The sequence below is a fragment of the Pristis pectinata genome, chromosome 21 (genome assembly GCF_009764475.1).
Source record: "Pristis pectinata isolate sPriPec2 chromosome 21, sPriPec2.1.pri, whole genome shotgun sequence".
Classification (NCBI taxonomy): Eukaryota; Metazoa; Chordata; class Chondrichthyes; order Rhinopristiformes; family Pristidae; genus Pristis; species Pristis pectinata.
In genome coordinates this window covers 959,189-983,230 of record NC_067425.1, presented here as the reverse complement: position 1 = coordinate 983,230, position 24,042 = coordinate 959,189, and the positions used below count along the sequence as shown (strand labels likewise).

The 24,042-nt window shown below is 45.5% G+C and overlaps 1 protein-coding gene across 11 annotated transcripts in view; it reads right to left on the bottom strand.

The window, feature by feature from the left end:
- ncor1 (nuclear receptor corepressor 1) overlaps positions 1-24,042 on the bottom strand; it is a 288,134-nt gene that overhangs the window by 24,421 nt on the left and 239,671 nt on the right. For all 11 annotated transcript variants that reach the window (XM_052035511.1, XM_052035515.1, XM_052035517.1 and 8 more), the window contains 6 exons: positions 14,429-14,569; positions 14,151-14,316; positions 11,367-11,833; positions 7,878-8,009; positions 1,270-1,442; positions 507-730 (listed from right to left, as the gene is read on the bottom strand). In XM_052035511.1, coding sequence (XP_051891471.1) covers positions 507-730; positions 1,270-1,442; positions 7,878-8,009; positions 11,367-11,833; positions 14,151-14,316; positions 14,429-14,569 — 1,303 coding nt within the window. The remainder of the gene's footprint in view (positions 1-506; positions 731-1,269; positions 1,443-7,877; positions 8,010-11,366; positions 11,834-14,150; positions 14,317-14,428; positions 14,570-24,042) is intronic.

Genomic DNA, 24,042 nt, shown 5'->3' with positions numbered 1-24,042 from the left:
ATCTTGGAACCTTATAGCCAAACGGCATGAACATTGAATTCTCCCACTTTAAGTAATCCCCTCAACTCCCCCTCCCCCCCAACCGCGCCTCTTCTTTTCTTCTTTTTCGTAGCCTCTCTCTCTTTTGTCTACCCTTTTTTCCTCCTGACCTTTGACCCATCCCCTATGGATCTGCTCTCCCCTCCTCCCCCGCATCTGCTTATCATTATCTCTTACCTGCATCTACCTATCACCACCTTGTACCCACCCCACCTCCCCTCTTTTGTCCACCTATCACTGCTCTACTTTTCCCTCCTATTATCTGGACTTCCCCTTTTCCTATCTTCAGTGCTGAAGAAGGGTCCTGACCTAAAACACTGACTGCCTGCTTTTCTCCATGGATGCTGCCTGGCCTGTTGAGTTCCTCCAGCATCACCATGTTTTTCATCCAGATTCCAGCCTCTGCAGTCTTTTGTTTCTCTAGTATTAATGCTCTACATAATGTATTACCCAAATTGCTTGCTTACCTCCCTCTGCCTTTTTCGGTTGGATTCTCAGGGGAGACCCGAGATGGTGGCCTCTGATGAAGGGTAGTTTGACTGTTCTGGGGCTGAGAGTCTGTGTTGTAATGGGTGGAAACCTTTCCTCGGTTAGAGGCCACTGTTGATGCAGTTTGGAAAGTGGACACTGGAGGCTGCTGCGATAATGGGCTGCTGGCTTGGTTTCGGGCAAAGTCCTGGGTGATAATATGCTAAAAAAAACATCAGAAGTATTTTAGAACCAAAATCTCCAGTAAATATACACTGTTCACTGGTTTAAGACAAAGCAAAAAATGAGCAGTTAGGCAAATGGTTTTATTTACCAACCATTAACAATGTCACTGGGAGGAAAACGAGGGAAGAGAGAGTTGGAGGGAAGGAAAAGGGGAAGGGGGTGAAAGAGGGCAAACTGGGGGAAAGGATGGGCGAGGCTGAGGGGGAGGGTGTGAGAATGGGATGGGGGTGTGGGGTGGGGGAGGGGCAGGAAGAGGGAGGCCTGGGAGGGAGGGGCAGGGAGAGGGAGGCCTGGGAGGGAGGGAGCAGGGGAAGGAGGAGGAGAGGGGGTGCAATAGACCGGCGTCCACTGAGGGATCGTTAGGGGTCCAAGGGCTGGGCAAGGATCAGAGGCGAACCGTGGTGGGCCAAGCACATACTACAGATGAATTAGGAATCATCAGATGAACTTCTGTCATGAAATCACAGAAATGCGATTGTACACATGTACAAAAGGCAGCCTGGCTGCTTTACTTACGTGGATGTGGTCAGCAAGAGTGATCAACTTGTGTGTTTTGGAAACTTGAGTGTTAGAAACAGATGGATACACGCTGTCAGCCTGTGAGGATGGTGGCTGCTGCGGCGATGGAGATTTCTGCATCATCCTGTATCGACTCATGGCTGCATCAAACATCCGAGCATTTGGTTCACCTTTAAAACATGCAAATACTCAAATTCTTTTCAGATTCCACCTTATCTTTCCTGCTCAGGAATGAAAGTCCACAATTTCCTCCATCGGTTTGTAATCTAGGCGAATGATTTGGATGTGAATGTAGGTGGCATGATCAGTAAGTTTACAGGTGACACGAAGATTGGTGGAGTTAGAACAGCCTCAGTCTACAGGGTGATGTTGATGTATTGGTGAAATGGGATGAGAAATGGCAGATAGAGTTTAGAACATAACAGCACAGCACAGGCCCTTCGGCCCATGATGTTGTGCCGACCTTTTAACCTATTCGAAGATCTATTTAACCCTTCCCTCCTGCATATCCCTTCATCTTTCTGTCATCCATGTGCCTATCCAAGAGTCTCTTAAATGTCCCTAAGGTATCTGCCTCTACCAGCACCCCTGGCAGTGCGTTCCATGCACCCACCACTCTCTGTGTAAAAAAAAACTACCTCTGATATCCCCCCTGTATTTTCCTCTAATCACCTTAAAATTATGTTCGCCATTTCCGCCCTGGGAAAAAGTCTCTGGATGTCCACTCAATCTATGCCTCATCATCTTGTACACCTCTATAAGGTCACCTCTCATCCTCCTCTCTAAAGAGGAAAGCACAAGCTCGCTCAACCTATCCTCATAAGACATGCTCTCTGATCCACGTAACATCCTGGTAAATCTCCTCTGCGCCCTTTCTAAACCTTCCACATCCTTCCTATAGTGAGGACACCAGAAATGAACACAATACACCAAGTATGGGCTAACTAGAGTTTTATAGAGCTGCAACATTACCTCATGTCCCCCGACTAATGAAGGCCAATACACCATACGCCTTCTTAACAACCCTATCAACTTGTGCGGCAACTTTGGGGGATCTATGGACTTGAACCCCAAGATCCCTCTGTTCCTCCAGACTGCTAAGAATCCTGCCATTCCAAAGTGAATTATTTCACACTTTTCCAGGTTGAACTCCATCTGCCACTTCTCAGCCCAGCTTTGCATCCTATCAATGTCCCGTCGTAACCCTCAATCACCTTCTACACTATCCACAACACCACCAACCTCTGTGTCATCTGCAAACTTACTAACCCAACCTTCCACTTCTTCATCCAAGTCATTTATAAAAATCACAAAGAGCAGGGGCCCCAGAACAGATCCCTGCAGAACACCACAGGTCACCGACCTCCAAGCAAAATACACTCCATCTACAACCACACTCTGTCTTCTATGGGCAAACCAATTCCAAACCCACGCAGCCAGGTTACCCTGGATCCCATGCCTCCTGACCTTTAGGATGAGCCTATCTTGGGGAAACCTTATCAAACGCTTACTAAAGACCATAAACACCACACCCACTGCTCTACCCTCAATGTGTTTTGTCACATCCTCAAAAAATTCAGTCAGGCTTGTGAGGCATGACCTGCCCCTCACAAAGCAGTGCTTTCTATCCCTAATCAGACTATGCCTCTCCAAATGTTCATAAATCCTGTCCCTAAGAATCTTTTCCAATAATTTGTCCACCACTGAAGTAAGACTCACTGGTCTATAATTCCCAAAGTTATCCCTATTCCCTTTCTTGAACAAAGGAATAACATTTGCCACCCTCCAATCACCTGGCACTACTCCTGTGGCCAGTGAGGATACAAAGATCATTGCCAAGGGCTCAGGAATCTCTTCCCTCACTTCTTGTAGTATCCTGGGATATATCCTGTCCGGCCCCGGGGACTTATCTATCCTAATGTTTTTCATCAACATGTTCCAGCTTATCAGCCTGTTTTACGCTGTCCTCACAAACGTCAAGGTCTCTCTCACTGGTGAATATTGAAGCAAAGTACTCATTAAGGACCTCCCCTACCTCCTGCGACTCCAGGCACGTTTCCTCCTCTATCCCTAATTGGTCCTACCTTCACTCTAGTCATCCTCCTGTTCTCAACATATGAGTAGAATGCCTTGGGGTTTCCTTAATCCTACTCGCCAAGGCCTTCTCATACCCCCTTCTAGCTCTCCTAACTCCATTCTTAAACTTCTTCCTGGCTCCCTTGTTACTCTCAAGAGCCCTGTCTGATCGTTGCTTCCTAAACCTTAAGTAAGCTTCTTTCTTCCTCTTCACTGGATATTCCACATCTCGTCAACCATTGTTCTTTCACCCTATCATCCTTTTCCTGCCTCAATGGGGCAAACCTATCCAGAACCCCATGCAAGTGATCTCTAAACAACCGCCACATTTCCATTGTGTTTCCCATACTGTCTGCTCCCATCTCTCTCCAAGGCAAGGGTAAAGGTCAGGGACTTGTGGTCACTGTCTCCAAAATACTCACGCACCAAGAGATCTGACACCTGACCAGGTTCATTGCCTGGTACCAGATCCAGAGTGGCCTCTCCTCTAGTCAGCCTGTCTACATATTGTCAGGAATCCTTCCTGGACACACCTAACGAATTTCACCCCATCCAAATCTTTTGCACTAAGGAGATGCCAATCAATATTAGGGAAGTTGAAATCACCCATGACAACAACTCTTATTTTTGCACCTTTCCAAAATCTGCCTCCCGATCTGCTCCTCAGTGTCTCTGTTGCTCTTTGGGGGGGATCTATAGAATACTCCCAATAGAGTGATTGTTCCCTTCCTGTTTCTGACCTTCACCCACACTGACTCAGTAGACGACCCCTCCAAGATGTCTTCCCTTTCTACAGCTGTGATACTGTCCCTGATTAGCAATGCCACTCCCCCACCTCTTTTACCTCCGTCCCTGTCCCTTTTGAAACACCTAAACCCCAGAACATCCGGCAGTCATTCCTGCCCTTGTGATGGCCAAGTCTCTGTAATGGCCACAACATCATAGAACATAGGACAGTATAGCACAGAACAGGCCCTTCTGCCCACACTGTTGTGCCAACTTAGCTATTCCCTCCTACCTACAGAATGCCTATATCCCTCTAATTCATGTGCCCATCCAAGCCCCTCTGAAAAGCCCCCAATGAATTTGCCTCTACCACGCTATCAGCCAATGCATTCCAGGCATCCACCACTCTCTCAGTAAAAAACGTACCCCTCACGTCTCTTCTGAACCTACCCCCTCTCACTTTAAATGCATGCCCTCTGGTATTGGATCGCTCAATAATGGGAAAAAGATATTGCTTGTCCACCTTACCTATGCCCCTGAATTTTAAACACTTCCAACAGATCACCCCTCAGCCTCTGCTGCTCCAGAGAAAAGAGCCCAAGTTTGTCCAGCCTCTCCTGATAGCACATACCCTCTAATCCAGGCAGCATCCTAGTAAACCTCCTCTGCACTCTCTCTAAAGCTTCAACATCCTTCCTATTGTGAGGTAACCAGAATTGCATGCAATACTCTAAATGCGGCCTAACCAGAGTTCTATAGAGATGCATCATAACTTCTTGACTTAATACCTCGATTAACGAAAGCAAGGATTCCATAAGCCTCTTAACCACCCTGTCTACCTGTGCAACCACCTTCAATGAGTCATGGACTTGCACCCCAAGGTCTCTCTGCTCTTCAACACTGTTAAGGGTCTTGCCCTTAAGAGTGCACTGCCTCTTGACATTAGTCTTACCAAGGTACAACACCTCACATTTATCCGGGTTAAACTCCACCTGCTATTTCTCTGCCCACATCTGCAACTGATCTATATCACGTTGTATCTGTCACCAGTCTTCTACACTATTCACAACTCCACCAATCTTGGTATCGTCTGCAAACTTACTAACCCATTCATCAACATACTCATCTAGGTCATTTATGTACATCACAAACAGCAGAGGTCCCAGTACAGATCTCTGCGGAACACCACTACTCACAGGTCTCCAGTCCGAATAAGTCCCTTCAACCACCACCCTCAGCAGTTGTTCCATGTACTGACCCATGCTCTAAGTTCATCATCCTTTTTCCTGATACTTCTTGCATTAAAATAGACACACTTCAACCCATCCAACTGACTGCAATTTTGCCCTATCAACTGCCTATCCTTTCTCACAGTCTCTCTACACGCTGCATCAACCTGCACACCAACTGCCCCATCCTCTGACCTATCACTTGGGTTCCCATCCCCCTGCCAAACTAGTTTAGTCCAGACAAATGTGAGGTCGTGCATTTTGGAAGCACTAATGAGGCTCTGACAAACACTATGAATGGTAGGGTCCAAGGGAGAACTGACGAACAGAGAAACCTTGGTGTACAAGTCCACAGATCCTTGAAGTGGCACCACAAGTAGATAATGTCCTTAGGAAGCCATATGGGATAGTGGCCTTCAATAGGAAAATTGTGTTGGACAAATCTACTGGAGCTTTTTAATGATATAAATGATAGAATAGATAAGGGGGAACCAATAGATCTTGGTATTTGTATTTTCAGAAGCCCTTTGATAAAGTCCCCTATAAGAGGTCAGTGAGCAAAATTAAAGCTCATGGGATTGGGTTTATTATACTGGCATGGATTGAAAGTTAGTTGACAGACGGGAAACAGAAAATAGGAATAAACAGGACTTTCTTGGCATGATAGATGGTGACCACTGGGATACTGCAGAGATCAATGCTTAGGTGTCATATTGTCAAATATTGAGAGGAATAGATAGAGTAGACAGCCAGTGCCTCCTTCCCAGGGCACCAATGCTCAAGATGAGAGGGCATGGCTTTAAGGTTATGGGTGGGAGGTTCAGGGGAGATGTCAGGGGGAGGTTTTTCACCCAGAGAGTGGTTGGTGCATGGAATGCACTGCCTGGGGTGGTGGTGGAGGCAGATACAGTGGACAGGTTCAAGAGTTTGTTGGATAGGCACATGGAGGAATGTGAGATAGAGGGATATGCAGGAGGAAAGGTTTAGATAGTGTGAGGGTGGTTTGATGGACGGCACAACATGGTGGGCCGAAGGGCCTGTTTTGTGCTGTATGGTTCTATGGTTCTATGGCGTCAGTTATTCACAACAAAGGACAATGATTTTGATTAGGGAATCGAATATAATATTTCTAAGTTTGCCAATAACACTAAACTGGGTGAGGTTGCAAGGAGGCTACACAAAAACTTCAAAATGATTTAGACGAGCTAAAGGAATGGGCAGATACAGTAGAAGGGGGATAAATGTGAAATCAACTTTGGTGGAAAAAAACAGGAAGCCAGAGTATTGTTTAAATGGTGATAGATTGCGAGATATTAATGTACAAAGGGACTTGACTACCTCTCTACACCAGTCATTGAAAACAAACATGCAGGGGTTAAGAGAGACTGCAGATGCTAGAAGGAGCTGAGGTCAGGCAGCATCTGTGGAGACAAAGGGATGGTTGACGTTTTGGGTCGAGACCCTGCTTTGAGAATGTGGAGGGGAGAAAGCCAATATAAAGAGGTGAGAGGGAGGGGTGATGCAGTGTCTGGTAGGTGATAGGTAGAACCAGGTGAGGTGGTAGATGATGGGCAGATGGAGCTGGTGCTGGGGTTGCAAGCAATTAAGGCAAATGGCATGTTGGGCTTCAGTGCAAGAGATTTTGAATATAGGAGCAAGGATTATATAGGGCCTTGATGAGACCACAACTGGAGTATTATGTGCAGTTTTGATCTCCTTATCTGGGGCAGGACATATCCTAGAGGGAGAACAACAAAGGGTCACCAGGCTGATTTCTGGGATGGCGGAACTGTCATTTGAAAGATTGGATTGACTAAACCAGTATTCATTAGAGTTTAGAAGAATGAGAGGGGATCCACTGAGTTCTAACAGGACAAGACAGATACAGGAAGATATCCCCTGGCTGGGGTTTCTAGAATGAGGGGACCCTATCTCAGGATATGGAGTAAGACCTTTAAGACTGAAATGAGGAGAAATTTCTTTAATAAGAGGGTGGAATTCTCTATCCCTTTGGAAATCTTCACTGAATATAGTTAAGAAGTAGCTAAATGTTTCTAGATACAAAATGCATCAAGGGAAGAGGGAGAGAACAGAAATATGGTATTGAGATCAAGGATTAGCCATGATCATAGTAAATGGCAAAGTAGGCTCAAGTGGCCAAATGGTGTATTCCTGCTCTTATTTTCTGCGTTTTCTATGTGTGGACAAGGCACACCGAACAGCATCGTTTCAGGCCTAGTCACAGGTATATAGTGAGTAAGCTAATCCATACTGGGCTAGAGGAGCATCCTACACACAGAAATCCATACATATAGAGCAAAAGACAAACTGGTGGAGGACTTATTGGGTGAAGTAGCCTCCACAGATGCTGCTTGACCTGCAGAGTGCCTCTGGCAGTTTGTTTTTTGCTCCAGATTTTGGCATCTGCAGTCTCTTGTGTCTGTATCTATAATATATGCGTACAAGGACATTTAGGCTTGCAAAGGTACACTCAAGTGTGTGCAGTTAAAGGTGTGAATATGTAAATGAAGTAGCAAAAGAGAGAGGAAATGAAGAATATAGACTAGAACTTACCATCTCCCTGGGAAGGCTTGTGTATCTCCTGTTGGAAAGATTCAGGCTTCTCCTGTGACTGTACTGGAGAGCTTGCAGGACTAATCACTTCAATTGCATCCACACTCGGCATGTCATAGCGATGGGAAGATACTTGGAGAAATCAAATTCGAGTAAAAATCCATTACTCAGAGTCATGCAGCACAGAAACAGGCCCTTCGGCCCATCATTGTTAATGCCAACCATCAAGTACCTGTCTATGCTAATCTCATTTTCCAGCACTTGTCCATAGCCTACTATACCTTTTCTGTCCTCATAATTTGGGCACCACATCCTTATGTTACCTTTCTGCTGCCAGTTAGATTATAGCCCTCCCCTACCAGCACCCCAAGGTTATTCATCCTTAGCCGGGAGCAGGCTGTGCCAAGTTGAGTGTGGGATTAATGAGAGTGAATACATAAAGACTGTTGCCTGACTTTGTTCTGCCTCAACTCACTGAAGCCTGCAGCTCCAATCCACCTCTGGTGGGTCTCCCTCATTCTAAGCTCCACACATTGGAGGTAATCAAAAATCCAATGCCCACACCCTAACCAGAGACCTGTAGTGCGGCAGTTAGGAACTGAATTCTCACCCTTGCACATTGATCAAATGACATAGTTTGGATCCCATCATGACAGTCGGGAATATAAATTTGAGAAATTAAATAAAGAAATTGGAATTTAAAGAAAGCTTGTTTCAATAACAGCTGCCACAATGCTGCTGGCAATTGGACAGCTAGTTCTCTATTGTTACCAGGGAAGAAAATGTGCCATTTTTGCCAACATTTGAATCCAGACCCACCAGTGTGATCGACTCTTAACAGCCTTCTCTGCTCAGGGATAACTATGAATGGCTAATAATTTGCTGATCTATCCAGCCATGTCTGCCCCCAATGAACAAATAAATAAAAAACATAATCACTTGCACTTGCTGATCGCCACTTGTTTCTAGTCAAGTGATGTGACGTAAAATTCTCATCCTTGTTCAAACATCCCTCCAGAGTCTTGCCTCTCCTTACCTCAGTAATCCCCTCCACCCATAATAACCCTCTGAGATCTCTGTGCTCCTCCAATTCTGATCATACCTAATGTTAATTGCTCCATCACTGGTGGCTGTGCCTTCTGTTCCAAGGTTCTAAACTCTGAAATTTTCTCCCCAAACTTCTCTGCCTCTTATCTCTCCCCTTTTAAAAATGCTCCTTCAGGCCTATTACTTTGATTAATTGTGTAGTTAGCTGTGTCCAATTTTGCTTGACAAGGTTTCAGTTAGTCACAACAACGTTCCTGCTTTCCACGTCAGGATTTGTACTGGCAGGCGTGGTAGTGCAGTGGTTAGCATAACACTGTTACAGTGCCAGCGACCCGGGTTCAATTCCCGCCGCTGTCTGTAAGTAGTTTGTACGTTCTCCCTGTGTCTGTGTGGGTTTCCTCCCATGTTCCAAAGACGTATGGGTTAGGAGGTGTGGGCATGCTATGTTGGCGCCGGAAGAGTGGTGATACTTACAGGCTGCCTCCAGAACACTCTACGTAAAGATGCATTTCACTGTGTGTTTTGATGTACATGGGACCAATAAAGATATCTTATCTTATTTTCTAGCGTATGATGGATCGTCCCTGATCCTGCAGCATCTTAGTACCAATCCAAGGAGAACATGGCTTGCCACAGGATTCAAAAGGCTGTACCATGGGAGGGATACTATCCTAGGCATAACGCTGTGCTTTAGCTAATACTCCTTTCTCAAGATTGTGATTTTTATAAATGACTTGGATGAGGATGTGGAAGGGTGGGTTAGTAAGTTTGCTGACGATACAAAGGTTGGTGGTGTTGTGGATAGTGTAGTAGGTTGCTGTACATTACAACAGGATATTGATATAATGCAGAGCTGGGCTGAGAAGTGGCAGATGGAGTTCAAACAGGGTAAGTGTGAAGTGATACACTTTGGAAGATCGAATTTGAAGGCAGAATACAAGGTTAATGGTAGGACTGCTAAGTGTGGAGGAACAGAGGGATCTTGAGGTCCACATCCATAGATCTCTCAAGGTTGCCACACAGGTCGATAGGGTTGTTAAGGTATATGGTACGTTGGCCTTCATTAGTTGGGGTATTAAGTTCAAGAGTGGCGTGGTGATGTTGCAGCTCTATAGAACTCTGGTTAGACCACACTTGGAGTATTGTGTTCAGTTCTGGTCGCCTCTTCATAGGATGTGGAAGCTTTAGAGAGGGTGCAGAGGAGATTTAGTAGGATGTTGGCTGGATTAGAGAGCATGTCTTATGAGCATAGGTTGAGCGAGCTAAGGCTTTTCTCTTTGGAGAGAAGGAGGATGAGACGTGAATTGATAGAGGTGTACAAGATGATAAGAGGCATAGGTTGAGTGGACAGTCAGAGACTTTTTCCCAGGGTGACAATGGCTAACACAAGGGGACATAATTTTAAGATGATTGGAGGAAGGTATAAGGGGGATGTCAGGGGTAAGTTTTTTTTACACAGAGAGTGGTGGGTGTGTGGAACACACTGCCAGCAGAGGTTGTGGGGGCAGATACATTAGGGACATTTAAGAGACTCTTAGATAGACACATGAATGATAGAAAAATAGGGGGCTATGTGGGAGGGAAGGGTTAGATAGATCTTAGAGCAGGATAAAATGTCGGCACAACATTGTGGGCCGAAGGGCCTGTACTGTAGTGTTCTATGTTCAAACAATAGAGCAAAATAGATTACATTTAATCCTCTTTCTCTGATATCTTGCTGTAGACATACTGTTGTATTCACCCAACCCGCTGGGATTTGAGCTCCAACTAATATTTTTAAATTCTCAATGAGCCATAGAGCATGGGCACAGGCCCTTCAGCCCAACTGGTCCATGCTGACCAAGATGCCCTATCCATGCTCGTCCCTCCTACAATGAACAGTATGAGGACCTTTATATAATAGGAACCCTTCTGCTGGTGATTGTGATGCACAGAAGTTGAAGGGAGCTGAAAAATGTAAATAATTTGAATATTAACAAATAAAGTCCTCACTTCTTGCCCCAAGGGCTTCCTGGCCCTCTCAACTATCAAAGTCCGCCTCTCTACACACAGAACACGGAAGCAATTTTTCGTGACATAGGTTACATGTGGAAATGCAACAGCAAGTTAGTGCATTACAAGATCCCACGAATACTGAGATGAATGACGTTAGTTTACGTTTCATGATGCTCGAGGGAGGCATGTTGACCGGGATCCTAAAAGAACTTCAAATATTACCAATGTATTTTTAAATAGCTATTGAAACCAGTGCAGAACCGATTCTAGTTTGACCCTGCAAAGGTCATAATCTCTGAAAGCTGCATTCACTTCATAGTCAATATTCCGTATACAGGTCTTGGGCTTGGACTGGAACCTATAACCCTGAGCTGAGCTGTCCCAAGTAACCTACCCTGCCTTTAGTCGACATTCAACCAGTGAAGGTCTCCACCTGTAGGAGCTTACCGCTGCTGGAGGAATCTGAGCTGTGAGACCCTCTTTCTCGACCATCTTTGTCGGAAGCAATCTGCTTTGTGATGATCACGTCGATAAAGCTTGCAGCTGTTATAGTGGTCTTTCCACGAGTCCTGAGCTCCTCCTCGTACCGGGACTTGGGGGGAGGTGCTTTGTCTGGATACCCAGCCTGTGCCTGGGCCTTGGCTGACGATGAATATGGTGACTGTACTGGTCGTCGCTCATGTTCTGTTGGCTGCTGTTGATGCAGGTGCTGCTGTTGCTGCTGCTCAGAGACTCTGCGAGCAGTTACTTCTTCCACTCGGGGGGCTTCATGCTTGCTCTCCTTCCCCTTTACCATCTCCATCTGAGGTGCAGAAGCTGCAGCATCCACCAGTGCTGCAAGGGCATCTGCTGCTGTGCTGAAGCGAGAGGTGGACAGCCCTTGCGCCATGGATAGGGCTCCCTGTGGAACTTGCCTGTCAGAAGCAATATCATTTTATTTTAACTTCATGTCCAAAATGTGCAAGGTGAAGAATCACAGGAATGCTGCTGTGTTAGATGTTACACCTGAACACATTCCTGAGAGAGGTGAGCTAACATACAACTTGTAACAAACAGGATTGGTTACACCATACAGTCAAACTGCACTTGAAAGGATCGCTTCAGAATGGGAGAAGTAATCTCATATCGCCTTTCAATATAGGAGGCTATTCTGCCCATTGAGTGTATGTGAGGGAACTGGATAGTAGACGGAGTTAGGTGGGGGAGGGAAGGGTGGGGATAGCGACAGAGGCTGGGACGTGATGTGGTGTATAGAGGCTCCCAGAACATTCCTCCACTTATTCCCCCGTAACACATGCCCATCAACCTCCCTTCCTGATTCCCCTATCACCCATCTGCACTCAAGACAATTTATAGTAACCAATTAACCAACTATCCTGCACGTCTTTGGGATGTGGGAGGAAACTGGAGCCTCCTGGGAGAACATGAAAAATCCACACAGACAGCACTGGAGGTCAAGATTGAACTGTGGTTGCTGGAGCCGTGAAGCACCATCTTATCTTGGGAAAATCTCACCAAGTGGAGTAAACAATAAGTAACTTTGATTTATAAAACATAGCCAAACATCCTACTTCACAGAACAGTTACCAATGAACAACAATGAGGGTATTATGGAACAGGTAGTCAGAAGAATCATCCAAAGAACCATGTTTTAAGGAGCACCTTAAAGATGAACAAGGGTAAAGAGGTTTAGGGAGCAATTAGTCTATAGAGTCATACAGATGGAAACAGGCTGTTTGGCCCAATTGGTTCATGCTGGACAAGATGCCCATCCAAGCTAGTCCCATTTTGACCCTTAGCCTTCTAAACCTTTCCTATCCATGTACCTATCCACTGTCTTTTATAAGTTGTTATTGTACATGCCTCAACCACTTCCTCTGGCAGCTCAGTCCACATACATATCACCCTCAAGTTCTTATTAAATCTTTCCCCTCTCACCTTAAACCTATGCCCTCTAGTTGATTCCCCATCTCTGGGAAAAAGACTGAGTGCATTCCCCTATCTATGTCTCTCATGATTTTATACACCTATTAAGATCACCTCTCAGTCTCCTACACTCCAAATAAAAAAGTCCTTGCCTGTCCAACCTCTCCCTAAACTCAGTCCTTTAACATTCTTATATCTTTTCTGCACTCTTTTCAGTTTAATAATATCTTTCCAATAGCAGGGCAACTAAAGCTGAACACACTACTCCCAAGTGTGCCCTCACCAGTGTCCTGTACAACTGCACCATGACCTCCCAACTTCTATACAATGCCCTGACTGATGAAGGCCAACGTATCAAAAGCCCTCTGCACCACCTGTTATTCCACTTTCAGAGAACCATGTCATTATACTCCAAGGTCCTTCTGTTCTACAACACCCCCAGAACCCTGCTGTTCACTGTGAAAGTCCTACCTTGATTTGACTTTCCAAAATGCAACACCTTTCACTTATCTGATTAACTTCCAGATTTTAGGGTCTGAATAGTTTAAAGTACAGCTGCCTTTGATGAAACAATTAAATTCAGGGATAAGCAAGAGCCAGAATAACAGATATTTTGGAACAATACAGGGCTGGGCAAGATTACAGAGTAAGGAAGAGGTGAAACAACAGAGGGATTTAAATTAAGGGTTAGGGTTTAAAACAAGGATCTGTCACAATAGGGGACCCAATTTAAGTAAACACACACAGGCATGGTGGGTACACGGAACAATGTGAGTTAGGCCCCATTCAGCAGAGAGTTAGATGACCAGAGATTTACTGAGTGAAGGACAAATGAGGCCAATCATGGGAATGTGGTGGAATGAACTGTCCTGAGGAAGTGAAAACACAAAGCACGCTGATAATAGGGCCAGGCTTTACTTCATAAATATCCTCAATATAAGCAATAACTTTGTTATTGGGCACAATGACCAATATCAGAGGACATCAGTTTAAGGTGAGTGGAGGTAAGTTTATGGGAGATGTCCGAGGTAGGATTTTTTTTTAAACACAGAGAGTGGTGGGTGCCTGGAACGCACTGCCAGGGGTGGTGGTAGAGGCTGATACAATAGGGGCATTTAGGAGACTTAGATAGGCACATGGGTATAAGAAAAATGGAAGGTTATGGGCTGTGTAGGAAGGAAGGGTTAGATTGACCGTGGGATAGGTTTAATATAGGTCGGCACAACATTATGGACCAAGGGGCCTGTACTGTGCTGTACTGTTCTATGTTCTATTTATTCTAAGCACCGCTGTTCAAGAACATACATTATCCGAGGCTGTGTAGCTGCATCAAGCGAGGTTATAACACCCTTGCCATTGGCTCCTTGGAATATACTTGGTCGCTGCTGTAAGATGGTCTCTTGTGCTCGTATCGATGGTGATGGGGAACGGACATAACCGTGACTGTTTGGTCTACTGGTCTGTTCAGGGCCTGTGAGAAAAATAAAAAGGAAAATGAACCTTCACAGTGCACCAGGAGGTGGCTGCAGGCACCAACTCTAACACACATACACACACTGCCAGTGCTAGAACACATTACTCACCTGCTCTGAGGTAAGACAGGTCACAGGTTGTCACAGCCAATCTTTCTCTTTCTCTCTGTTCCCGTTCTCTCTCTCGCTCCCTCTCTTTTTCTCTCTCACGTTCTGCAGTTGCTGTGGATGCAGATAAATGTGCAGGATGACCTGGAGAAAAAACAACAAAAGAATGTAATGTTTTTCTGCTCATGAAAATTAACATCAACTGAAAATGACTGAATCTTTTGGTGAAAGGCAGCCTCTGTTTTTGAGATTCCTTAAGATTAGAAGTACAGGATACTGAAGTTGCCAGGTCCATCCCTCTAACCAGCACGTGTACACCTGGCACCATCATGAACTTTATCTTTTTGACTTAATTAGGTTTTGTGTAATTCTAGAATACTCAGTTAATCACACACCAACCTTATCTGCCCAGAATTGGTTTAGTTCCACTTCCACAATCCCAGTTTAGGAAACATATTTTCCAATGAACACCTGATCCTCCAGTTTAATTCACTTTATCTTCCCATCCCACTCCCAGTCTGACCACTCGTCTCTGGACTGCTACACAGCTCCCACAAAGCTCAGTGTAAGCACAAAGAACGGCACCTTGTCTTCTGACTCGCACATTGCATCCCTCAGGATACAACAAGATCAATAACTTAATTTCCTGTTTGTGTCAGAATCGACCAGTCCTGGTGCATCTACGGTATTAACTCAGTTTTCTCTCCTCAAATGCCAACTGATCTGCGAAGCGTTTCCAGCACTTTCTGTATTGATTCCGTGGTATTTTGCTTTTATAGCTCTAAGATAACTTTCAACTATTGGCTGCCTTGTAACTATGCATCTCTGGGCCAAGGAACTCTGAACTTTTGTGATGGTACCTGCAGTACAGAGCTGAGCAATCTGTTACATAATATAGTGGTGGTGTGTGAAACCCTCTAAAAGGTAAATTGGAAGTTGGAAGGTCACTGATACAAAACTCCTGTGCGTGTGCTTGTGAGTTTCACATTGCAGAGTCGGGAGTTGGAGCCAGATTTGGAGTGGGAACTTTGAAAAGAGGCGAGTCTCTGTGCGTGTGCTTGTGAGTTTCACCTTGCAAGAGTCCAAAAGAGGCACATTGGCAAATTGTTAATAGTTGATTGGCTAATTAACAGCAGCCAATAAAAGGAAGGTAGGTATAAGTAGAGCAGCCATTATTGGAGTGGGCCAGGGTTAGAATGGAACACTTGAGGCTTTGGTGAGGAGCGGTGGAGGCCAAGGTAAGTCTCTGGTAAGTGTCTTTCTTTCTTTGATTTTTCCTTTAGTGCCAGGCTAGAGTAGTCAGAATGGCTCCAGGGTCAGTAGTGTGTTCATCTTGTGAGATGTGGGAGTTCTGGGTGACATCCAGTCTCCCTGATAACTACATCTGCATGAGGTGCATCCAGCTGCAGCTCCTTCCAGACTCTGTTAGGGAACTGGAGCTGCAGATGGATGACCTTTGGCTCCTATGTGAGAAAGAGGAGCTCACAGATATGAGCTACAGTAAAGTAGTCACTCCTAAGTTGCAGGAGGCAGGTAGCTGGGTGACTGTCAGGAGAAGGATGGAGAATAGGCAGGTAGTGCAGAGTACCCCTGTGGCTGTTCCCCTCAGTAACAGGTATACTACTTTGGATACTGGTGGGGGGGAGACCTACCAGGGGAAAGCCACAGTGACTAGATCTTTGGCACTGAGTCTGGTTGTATGGTGCAGAAGGGAAGGAGGGAGAAGTGGAGAGCAGTAGTGACAGGGGATTCAAAAGTGGGGGATGGGGGTGGGAGACAGGAGATTCTGTGGATGTGAAAGAGACTCCCAAATGGTATGTTGCCTCCTGGGTGCCAGGGTCAGGGATGTCTTGGACTGGGTCCACAGCATTCTGGAGGGGGAGGGTGAACAACCAGCAGCTATGGTACATATTGGTACCAATGACAGAGGTAGGAAAAGAGATGAGGTCCTGAAGAGGAAATATAAGAAGCTGAAAAGCAGGACCTCAAGGGTAGTAATCTCTGGATTGCTACCTGTGCCACGTGCCAGTGAGGGTAAGAATAGGCTGATGATTTTGCAGATGAATGTGTGGCTGAGGAGTTGGGGCAGGGTTTTGGATTTGATGATCATTGGGATCCCTTCTGGGGAAGGTATGACCTGTACAAAAGGGATGGGTTACACCTGAACTGGAGGGGAACCAATATTTTTGCAGGCAGGTATGTGAGAGCTGTTAGGGAGGGTTTAAACTAGTTTGGCAGGGGGATGGGAACCAGAGTGATAGATCAGAGGTTGGTGCATTTAGTATACAAGTAGATAGCGAGTGTAGAAAGACTGAGGAAGGATAGGCAGTTGAAAAGGCAAAATTGCAGTCAGTTGAATGGGCTGAAGTGTGTCCACTTTAATGCGAGAAGTATCAGGAACAAGGGTGATGAGCTTAGAGCATAGGTAAGTACATGGAACTATGACATGGTGGCCATTACAGAGACTTGGCTGTTGCAAGGGCTGCTGGATATTCTGGAGTTTAGATGTTTCAGAAGGGACAGGAAGGGAGGTAAGAAATGGAGGAGTGGCTTTGCTAATCGGGGACAGTGTCACAGCTGTAGAAAGGGAGGATGTCCTGGAGGGATGGTCCATGGCGTCAGTGTGGGTGGAAGTCAGAAGCAGGAAGGGAGTGATCAGTCCACTGGGAGTATTCTACAGACACCCCAATAGCAGCAGGGATGCTGAGGAGCAGATTGGGAGGCAGATTTTTGGAGAGGTGCAAAAATAACAGGGTTGTTATCATGAGTGATTTCAACTTCCCCAATATTGATTGGTACCTCCTTAGTGTAAAGGGGATAGATGGTAGAGTTTTAGGAGTGTCCAGGAAGGATTCCTGACCCAGTATGTGGACAGGTTGACTAGAAGAGAGGCAATACTGGACCTGGTACTAGGCAATGAGCCTGATCAGGTTTCAGATCTCTCAGTGGCAGAGCATTTGGAGACAGTGAACATAACTCCTTGACCTTTACTGTAGCCTTGGAGAGGGATAGGAGCAGAAGATATGGGAATATCATCTGATTTAAGTATTCCTAGAGTCCAGGAAGTAGATAAAATGGTGATTGTCAGGGGAGGGAAAAGGAAAAAGAAAATGAACAGGCAGATGGAGCAGAGGACCCCGGAGGCTGTTCCCCTCAGTAACAGGTTTTCTGCTTTGGAGGCTGTTGAGGGAGGTGACTTGTTGGGGCCTAGCAGTAGCCAGGTCTGTGGGACTGGTCCTCCTGCTCTGAAAGGAAGGGAGGAGAAGAGGAGGGCAATAGTGATAGGGGACTTGATGTTCAGGGGAACAGACAGGAGGTTCTTTAGATGTGAGTGAAAATCCTGGATGGTATGTTGCTTCCCAGGTGCCAGGGTCTGGGATGTCACTGATTGGGTCCACAGGATTCTAGAGCGGGAGGGAGAACAGCCAGAAGTCATGGTTCATGTTGGTACCAATGACATAGGTGGGAAGAGGGATGAGGTCCTGAAAAGTGAGTTTAGGGAGCTAGGCTGAAGGACAGGATCTTGAGGATAGTGATCTCTGGATTGCTGCCAGTCCCACGCGATAGTGAAGGTAGGAATAGGAGGAAATGGCAGATAAATGTGTGGCTGAGAAGTTGGTGCAAGAGGGAGGGTTTTAGATTTTTAGATCATTGGGATCTCTTCTGGGGAAGGTGGGACCTGTACAGAGGATGGGTTACACCTGAACCTGAGGAGGGCCAATATCCTTGCAGCCAGGTTTGCTAGGGTGGTTCAGGAGGGTTTAAACTAGATTGTGAGGGGGAAGGGAACCAGAGGAGTAGGTCAGAGGAAGAAGGGGATGGTGAAAAGGCAGATCTGACAGGTAGAGAGGCTTTGAGGAAGGAGAAGCAGAGTTCAGGCTACAAAAGTAGTAAGGTGGATGGGCTGAGTGCATTTACTTGAATGCAAGAAGCATCAGGAATAAGGAAGATGAACTGAGAGCTTGGATAAGTACATGGGACTATGATATTGTGGCTATTACAGAGACATGGCTGACATCAGGGCAGGAATGGATATTGAATATTCCTGGTTTTCAATGTTTAAATGAAATAGGGAGGGGTGGCAATACTGGTCAGGGACACTATTACAGCTACAGAAAGGGTAGATAATGTAGAAGGATCCTCTCTCGAGTCAATATGGGTGGAAGTTAGGAACAAAGGGGCAGTTACTCTACTGGGAGTATTCTATAGGCCCCCTGGTAGCAGTAGGGATACTGAGGAGCAGATTGGGAGGCAGTTTTTGGAGAGATGTGAAAATAACAGGGTTATTATAATGGAAGACTTCAACTTTCCAAATATTGATTGGCACCTACTTAGTGCCAAAAGCTTAGACAGGGCGTAGTTTGTGTCCAGGATGGATTCCTGACACAGTATGTTGACAGGCTGACTAGAGGGAATGCCATATTAGATCTCGTTTTGGGTAATGAACCAGGTCAGGTGACAGATCTATTGGTGGGTGAGCATTTGGGGGACAGTGACCATTGCTCCATAACATTTAGAATTGTCATGGACAGGGATAGGAGCAAAGAGGACAGGAAGATATTGGAGAAAGGCACCTTATGAAGCTATAAGGTGAGAACTTGGGAGTGTAAATTGGGATGACATTTTTGAAGGGAAACGTACTATGGAGATGTGGTCTCTGTTCAGGGATCTTTTGCAGGATGTTAGGGATAAATTTGTCCTGGTGAGGCAGAGAAGGAATGGTAGAGTGAAGGAACTGTGGGTAATGAGAGAGGTGGAATAACTAGTTAGGAAGAAGAGGCTTGCATACATAAGGTGTAAGCAGCAAGGATTGGACAGGCTTGAGGCATATAGAGTACCAAGGAAGGAACTTAAAGGGCTGAGGAGAGTGAGAAGGGGGCATGAAAAGGCTTTGGTGAGTAGGGTTAAGGAGAATCCCAAGGCTTTTTTCTTGTATATAAAGAGCAGAAGGATGGCTAGGGTAAAGGCAGGTCTGATTAAAGACGGAGGATCTGCCTGGAAGCTGTGGAAGTGGGTGAGGTTCTTAATGAATACTTCTCTTCAGTATTCACCAAGGAGAGGGGTCTTGATGATGCTGAGAATAGTGTAGGTGAGGGTAATGTTCTAGAGTATGTAAATATTAAGAGGATATGTTGGAGTTCCTAGAAAATATTAGGACAGAAGTCCCCAGGGCCTGACAGAATACTCCCCAGGCTGCTTTGTGAGGTGAGGGAGGAGATTGCTGAACCATTGGCTAGGATCTTTGAGTCCTCTATGTCCACGGGGATGATATTGGAGGGTGGTGAATGTTGTCCCCTTATTCAAAAAAAGTGATAGGGATAGTCCAGGGAATTACAAACCAGTGAGCCTTGCATCTGTGGTGGGTAAGCTGTTGGAAAAGATTCTAAGAGGATCTGAGCATTTGGAGAAACATGAACTGATTAGGGACAGCCAGCATAGCTTTGTGAAGGGAAGATCTTGCCTCAAGCCTGATAGGGCTCTTTGAGGAGGTGACCAGGAAGATTGAGGGTAGTACAGTGGATGTGGTTTACATGGATTTTAGTAAGGCATTTGACAAGGTTCCACATGATAGGCTTCTTCAGAAGGTCAGAGGCCAAGGGATTTGGGGAAGCATGGCTGTGTGGATTCAAAATTGGCTTGCATGTAGAAAGCAGAGGGTTGTGGTGGAGGGAATGCATTCCAATTGGAGGGCTGTATCTAGTGGTGTCCTGCAGGGATCAGTTCTGGGACCTCTACTTTTTGTGATATTTATTAATGACTTGGATGAGAGGGTGGAAGGCTGGGTTAACAAGTTTGCAGATGACACAGATTGGTGGTGTTGTGTGGAGGGCTATCAAAGCTTGCAGAGGGATACTGATAGGATGCAGAGCTGGGCTGACATGGCAGATGGTGTTCAATCCAGAGAAGTGTGAGATAGTACACTTTGGAAGGACAAACTCCAAGGTGGAGTATAAAGTAAATGGCAGGATTCTGGGCAGTGGATCTGGGGGTTCATATCCACAGATCACTGGAAGTTGCCACACAGGTGGATAGGGTAGTTAAGAAAGCTTATGGGATGTTAGATTTCATAAATTGTGGGATTGAGTTTAAGAGCTGCAAAGTAATGATGCAGCTTTACAAAACTCTGGTTAGACCACACTTGGAGTAGTGTGTCCAGTTCTGGTCACCTCATTATAGGAAGGATGTGGAGGTGTTGGAGATTTACCAGGATGCTGCCTGGATTAGAGTATGGATTATGAGACTAAAGGAGCTGGGGCTTCTTTCATTGGCAAGGAGGATGAGGGGAGACATGATAGAGGTATACAAGATATTGAGAGGAATAGATAGTGGACAGCCAGTGCCTCTTTCCCAGGGCACCAATGCTCAAAACAAGAGGAGATGACTTGAAGGTAATGGGTGGGAAGTTCAAGGGAGATGTCAGAGGGAGGTTTTTCACCCAGAGTGGTTGATGCATGGAATGTGCTGCCTGGGGTGGTGGTGGAGGCTGATACATTGGACAAGTTCAAGAGATTGTTAAATAAGCATATGGAGGAATTTAAGTTAGAGGGATATGTGGGAGGAAGGGGTTAGATAGTCTTGGGTGTGGTTTGAAGGGTGGCACAACATGGTGGGCTGAATTGTGCTGTATTGTTCTATGAAAGTATTTAATTGGGGAAGGGGGATTATGATGCAATTTGACAGGAATTTGGGAGCAGATGTTCTTGAAGTGCACAATGGAAATGTGGAGGTTGTTTAGGGAGTATTTGCTGGATGAGTTTGTCCCATTAAGGCAGGGTAAGTATGGTAGAATGAAGGAACTGTGGTTGACAAGGTGTAGAATATCTCTTCAAGAGGAAGCTTGACAAGAAAGCAAGGATCAGATAAGGCTCTTGAGAGTTACAAGGTAGCCAGAAGGAAGCTTAAGGATGGAGTTGGGAGAAGGGGGGGCATGAAGGCCTTGGTGAGTAGGATTAAGGAAAACCAAAGCATTCTACACATGAAGAATAAGAGGATGACTAGTGAGCGTAGGACCGATCAGGGATAAGAGGAAACATCTGCTTGGATTTGGAAGAGGTCCTTAATGAATACTTTGCTTCAGTATTCACCAGTGAAAGAGTCTTTGTTTGAGGATGGTGTACAACAGGCTGATATACTAGAGCATGTCGATGTGAGGAAAGAGGATGTGCTGGAACTTTTGAAAAACATTAGGATAGATAAGTCACTAGGGTTGGATGGGATATATCCAAGGTTATTATGGGAAGCGAGGGAAGAGATTCCTGTGCCTTTGGCGATGATCTTTGTGTCCTCACTGGCCACAGGAGTAGTGCCAGATGATTGGAGGGTGGCAAATGTTGTTCCTTTGTTTAAGAAAGGGAGTAGGGATAACTCTAGGAATTACAGACCCATGAGTCTTACTTCAGAGTTGGGCAAATTACTGGAGGAGATTCTTGGAGACAGGATTTATGGGCATTTAGAGAAACACAGGCTGATTAGTGATGGTCAGCATAGCTTTGAGGGGCAGGTCATGCCTCATGAACCTGATTGAATTCTTTGAGGATGTGACAAAGCACATTAAAGGTAGAGCAGTGGATGTGGTGTACATGGATTTTACTAAGGTGTTTGATAAGGTTCCTCATGGAAGGCTCATTCAGAAAGTCAGGAGGCATGGGATCCAGGGAAACTTGGCTGTGTGGATTCAGAATTGGCTGGCCCACAGAAGACAGGGTGGTTGTAGATGGAGCATATTCTGCCTGGAGGTATCTGTTCTGGGATTCCTGTTCTTTGTGATTTTTATAAATGATTTGGATGAGGATGTGGAAGGGTGGGTTAGTAAGTTTGCAGATGACACGAAGGTTGGTGTTGTGGATAGTGTAGAAGGTTGCTGTAGGTTACAACAGGACATTGATAGGATGCAGAGCTGGGCTGAGAAGTGGCAGATGGAGTTCAACCCAGAAAAGTGAAGTGATACACTTTGGAAGATGGAATTTGAAGGCAGAATGCAAAGTTAATGGCAGGACTCTTAGAAGTGTGGAGGAACAGACTGATCTGGGGGTCCACATCCATAGATCCCTCAAGGTTGCTGTGCATGTTGATAGGGTTGTTAAGAAGGTGTAGGTTGTGTTGGCCTTCATTAGTCGGGGTATTGACCTCAAGAGCTGTGAGGTAATATTGCAGCTCTATAGAACTCTGGTTAGACCACACTTGGAGTATTGTGTTCAGTTCTGGTTGCCTCATTATGGTAAGGATGTGTAAGTTTTGGAGAGGGTGCAGAGGAGATTTACCAGGATGTTGCCTGGGTTGAAGAGCATGTCTTGAGAGGATAGGTTGAGCGAGCTAGGGCTTTCCTCTTTGAAGAGGAGGATGAGGGGTGACCTGAGAGGTTTATAAGATACCTTTATTAGTCTCGTGCACATTGAAATACATCTTTTGCGTAGTGTTCTGGGGGCAGCCTGCAAGTGTCACCATGCTTCCAGCACCAACATAGCATGCCCACAACTTCCTAACCCATACATATTTGGAATGTGGGAGGAAACCCATGCAGATGGAGGAGAACATACAAACTCCTTACAAACAGCAGCAGGAATTGAACCTGGGTCACTGGTGCTGTAAAGCATTACACTAACTGCTACACTACCATGCCTGTCCTATGTAAGATGCATAGATCGAGTGGACAATCAGACTTTTTCCCAGGGTGAAAATGGCTAACATGAATATAATTTTAAGGTGATTGGAGGAAGGTATGGGGGGGGCAGGGGGAGGGGGGAGAATGTCAGAGGCAAGTTTTTTTTGAGTGGTGCATGTGTGGAACACTGCCAGCAGAGGTGGTGAAGGCAGATACATTAGGGACATTTAAGAGACTCTTGGATAGGCACATGAATGACTGAAAAATGGAGGGCTATGTGGGAGGTAGGAGTTAGATAGAGCAGGATAAAATGTTGGCATGACATCATGGGCTGAAGGGCCAGTTCTGTGCTGTAATGTTCTGACAGGCAGCCACTGTTCATCAATTTTAAGCCCTTTACTGCACCTTTGCAGCTTGCACTATACCTTCGGTAAGGAACTAACACTTTCAGGATCAATTTACCATTGTAAAGCAAGAAAACTAGTTGCTGGAGATATTCAGCAGGTCAGGGAGCATGTGTGAAGAGAACAGTACAGCCACAGGAACAGGCCCTTCAGCCTTTGATATTAGATGAGATAGACAGAATTAGCATATCATGTCAGTGACTTCTCTCCACAGATGTTCCTTGACCAGCTGAGTATTTTCATCATTTTTTTAATTTTAACTTTACCTTTGTGTCTGAAGTCAAGAACAGCTTTTTTCAGAAAGAAAAGTCCTTATCCTGAGTACTCCAGAAAGGCTTGCATTGCATGGTACTTGCCCTCAGGTGCAATCGTGTTTCTCAAGTCACTGCAACCCATGTTGTGAACGTGTTCTTGTAGTGCTGTTTACCAATTCCACACAATAGACCCAACAACAACAATCTCAATGACATCTGTGTACCAGAAGGTTCTGTGGCAGCACCTTTGCTGAATTGGCATTACTATCCCCAAGATTTCCCCACCATCAACTTGCTGGGGTGCAGGGTTCATCAATGACCAGAAACTCAACTGGATGAACCACATAAATACTGTGG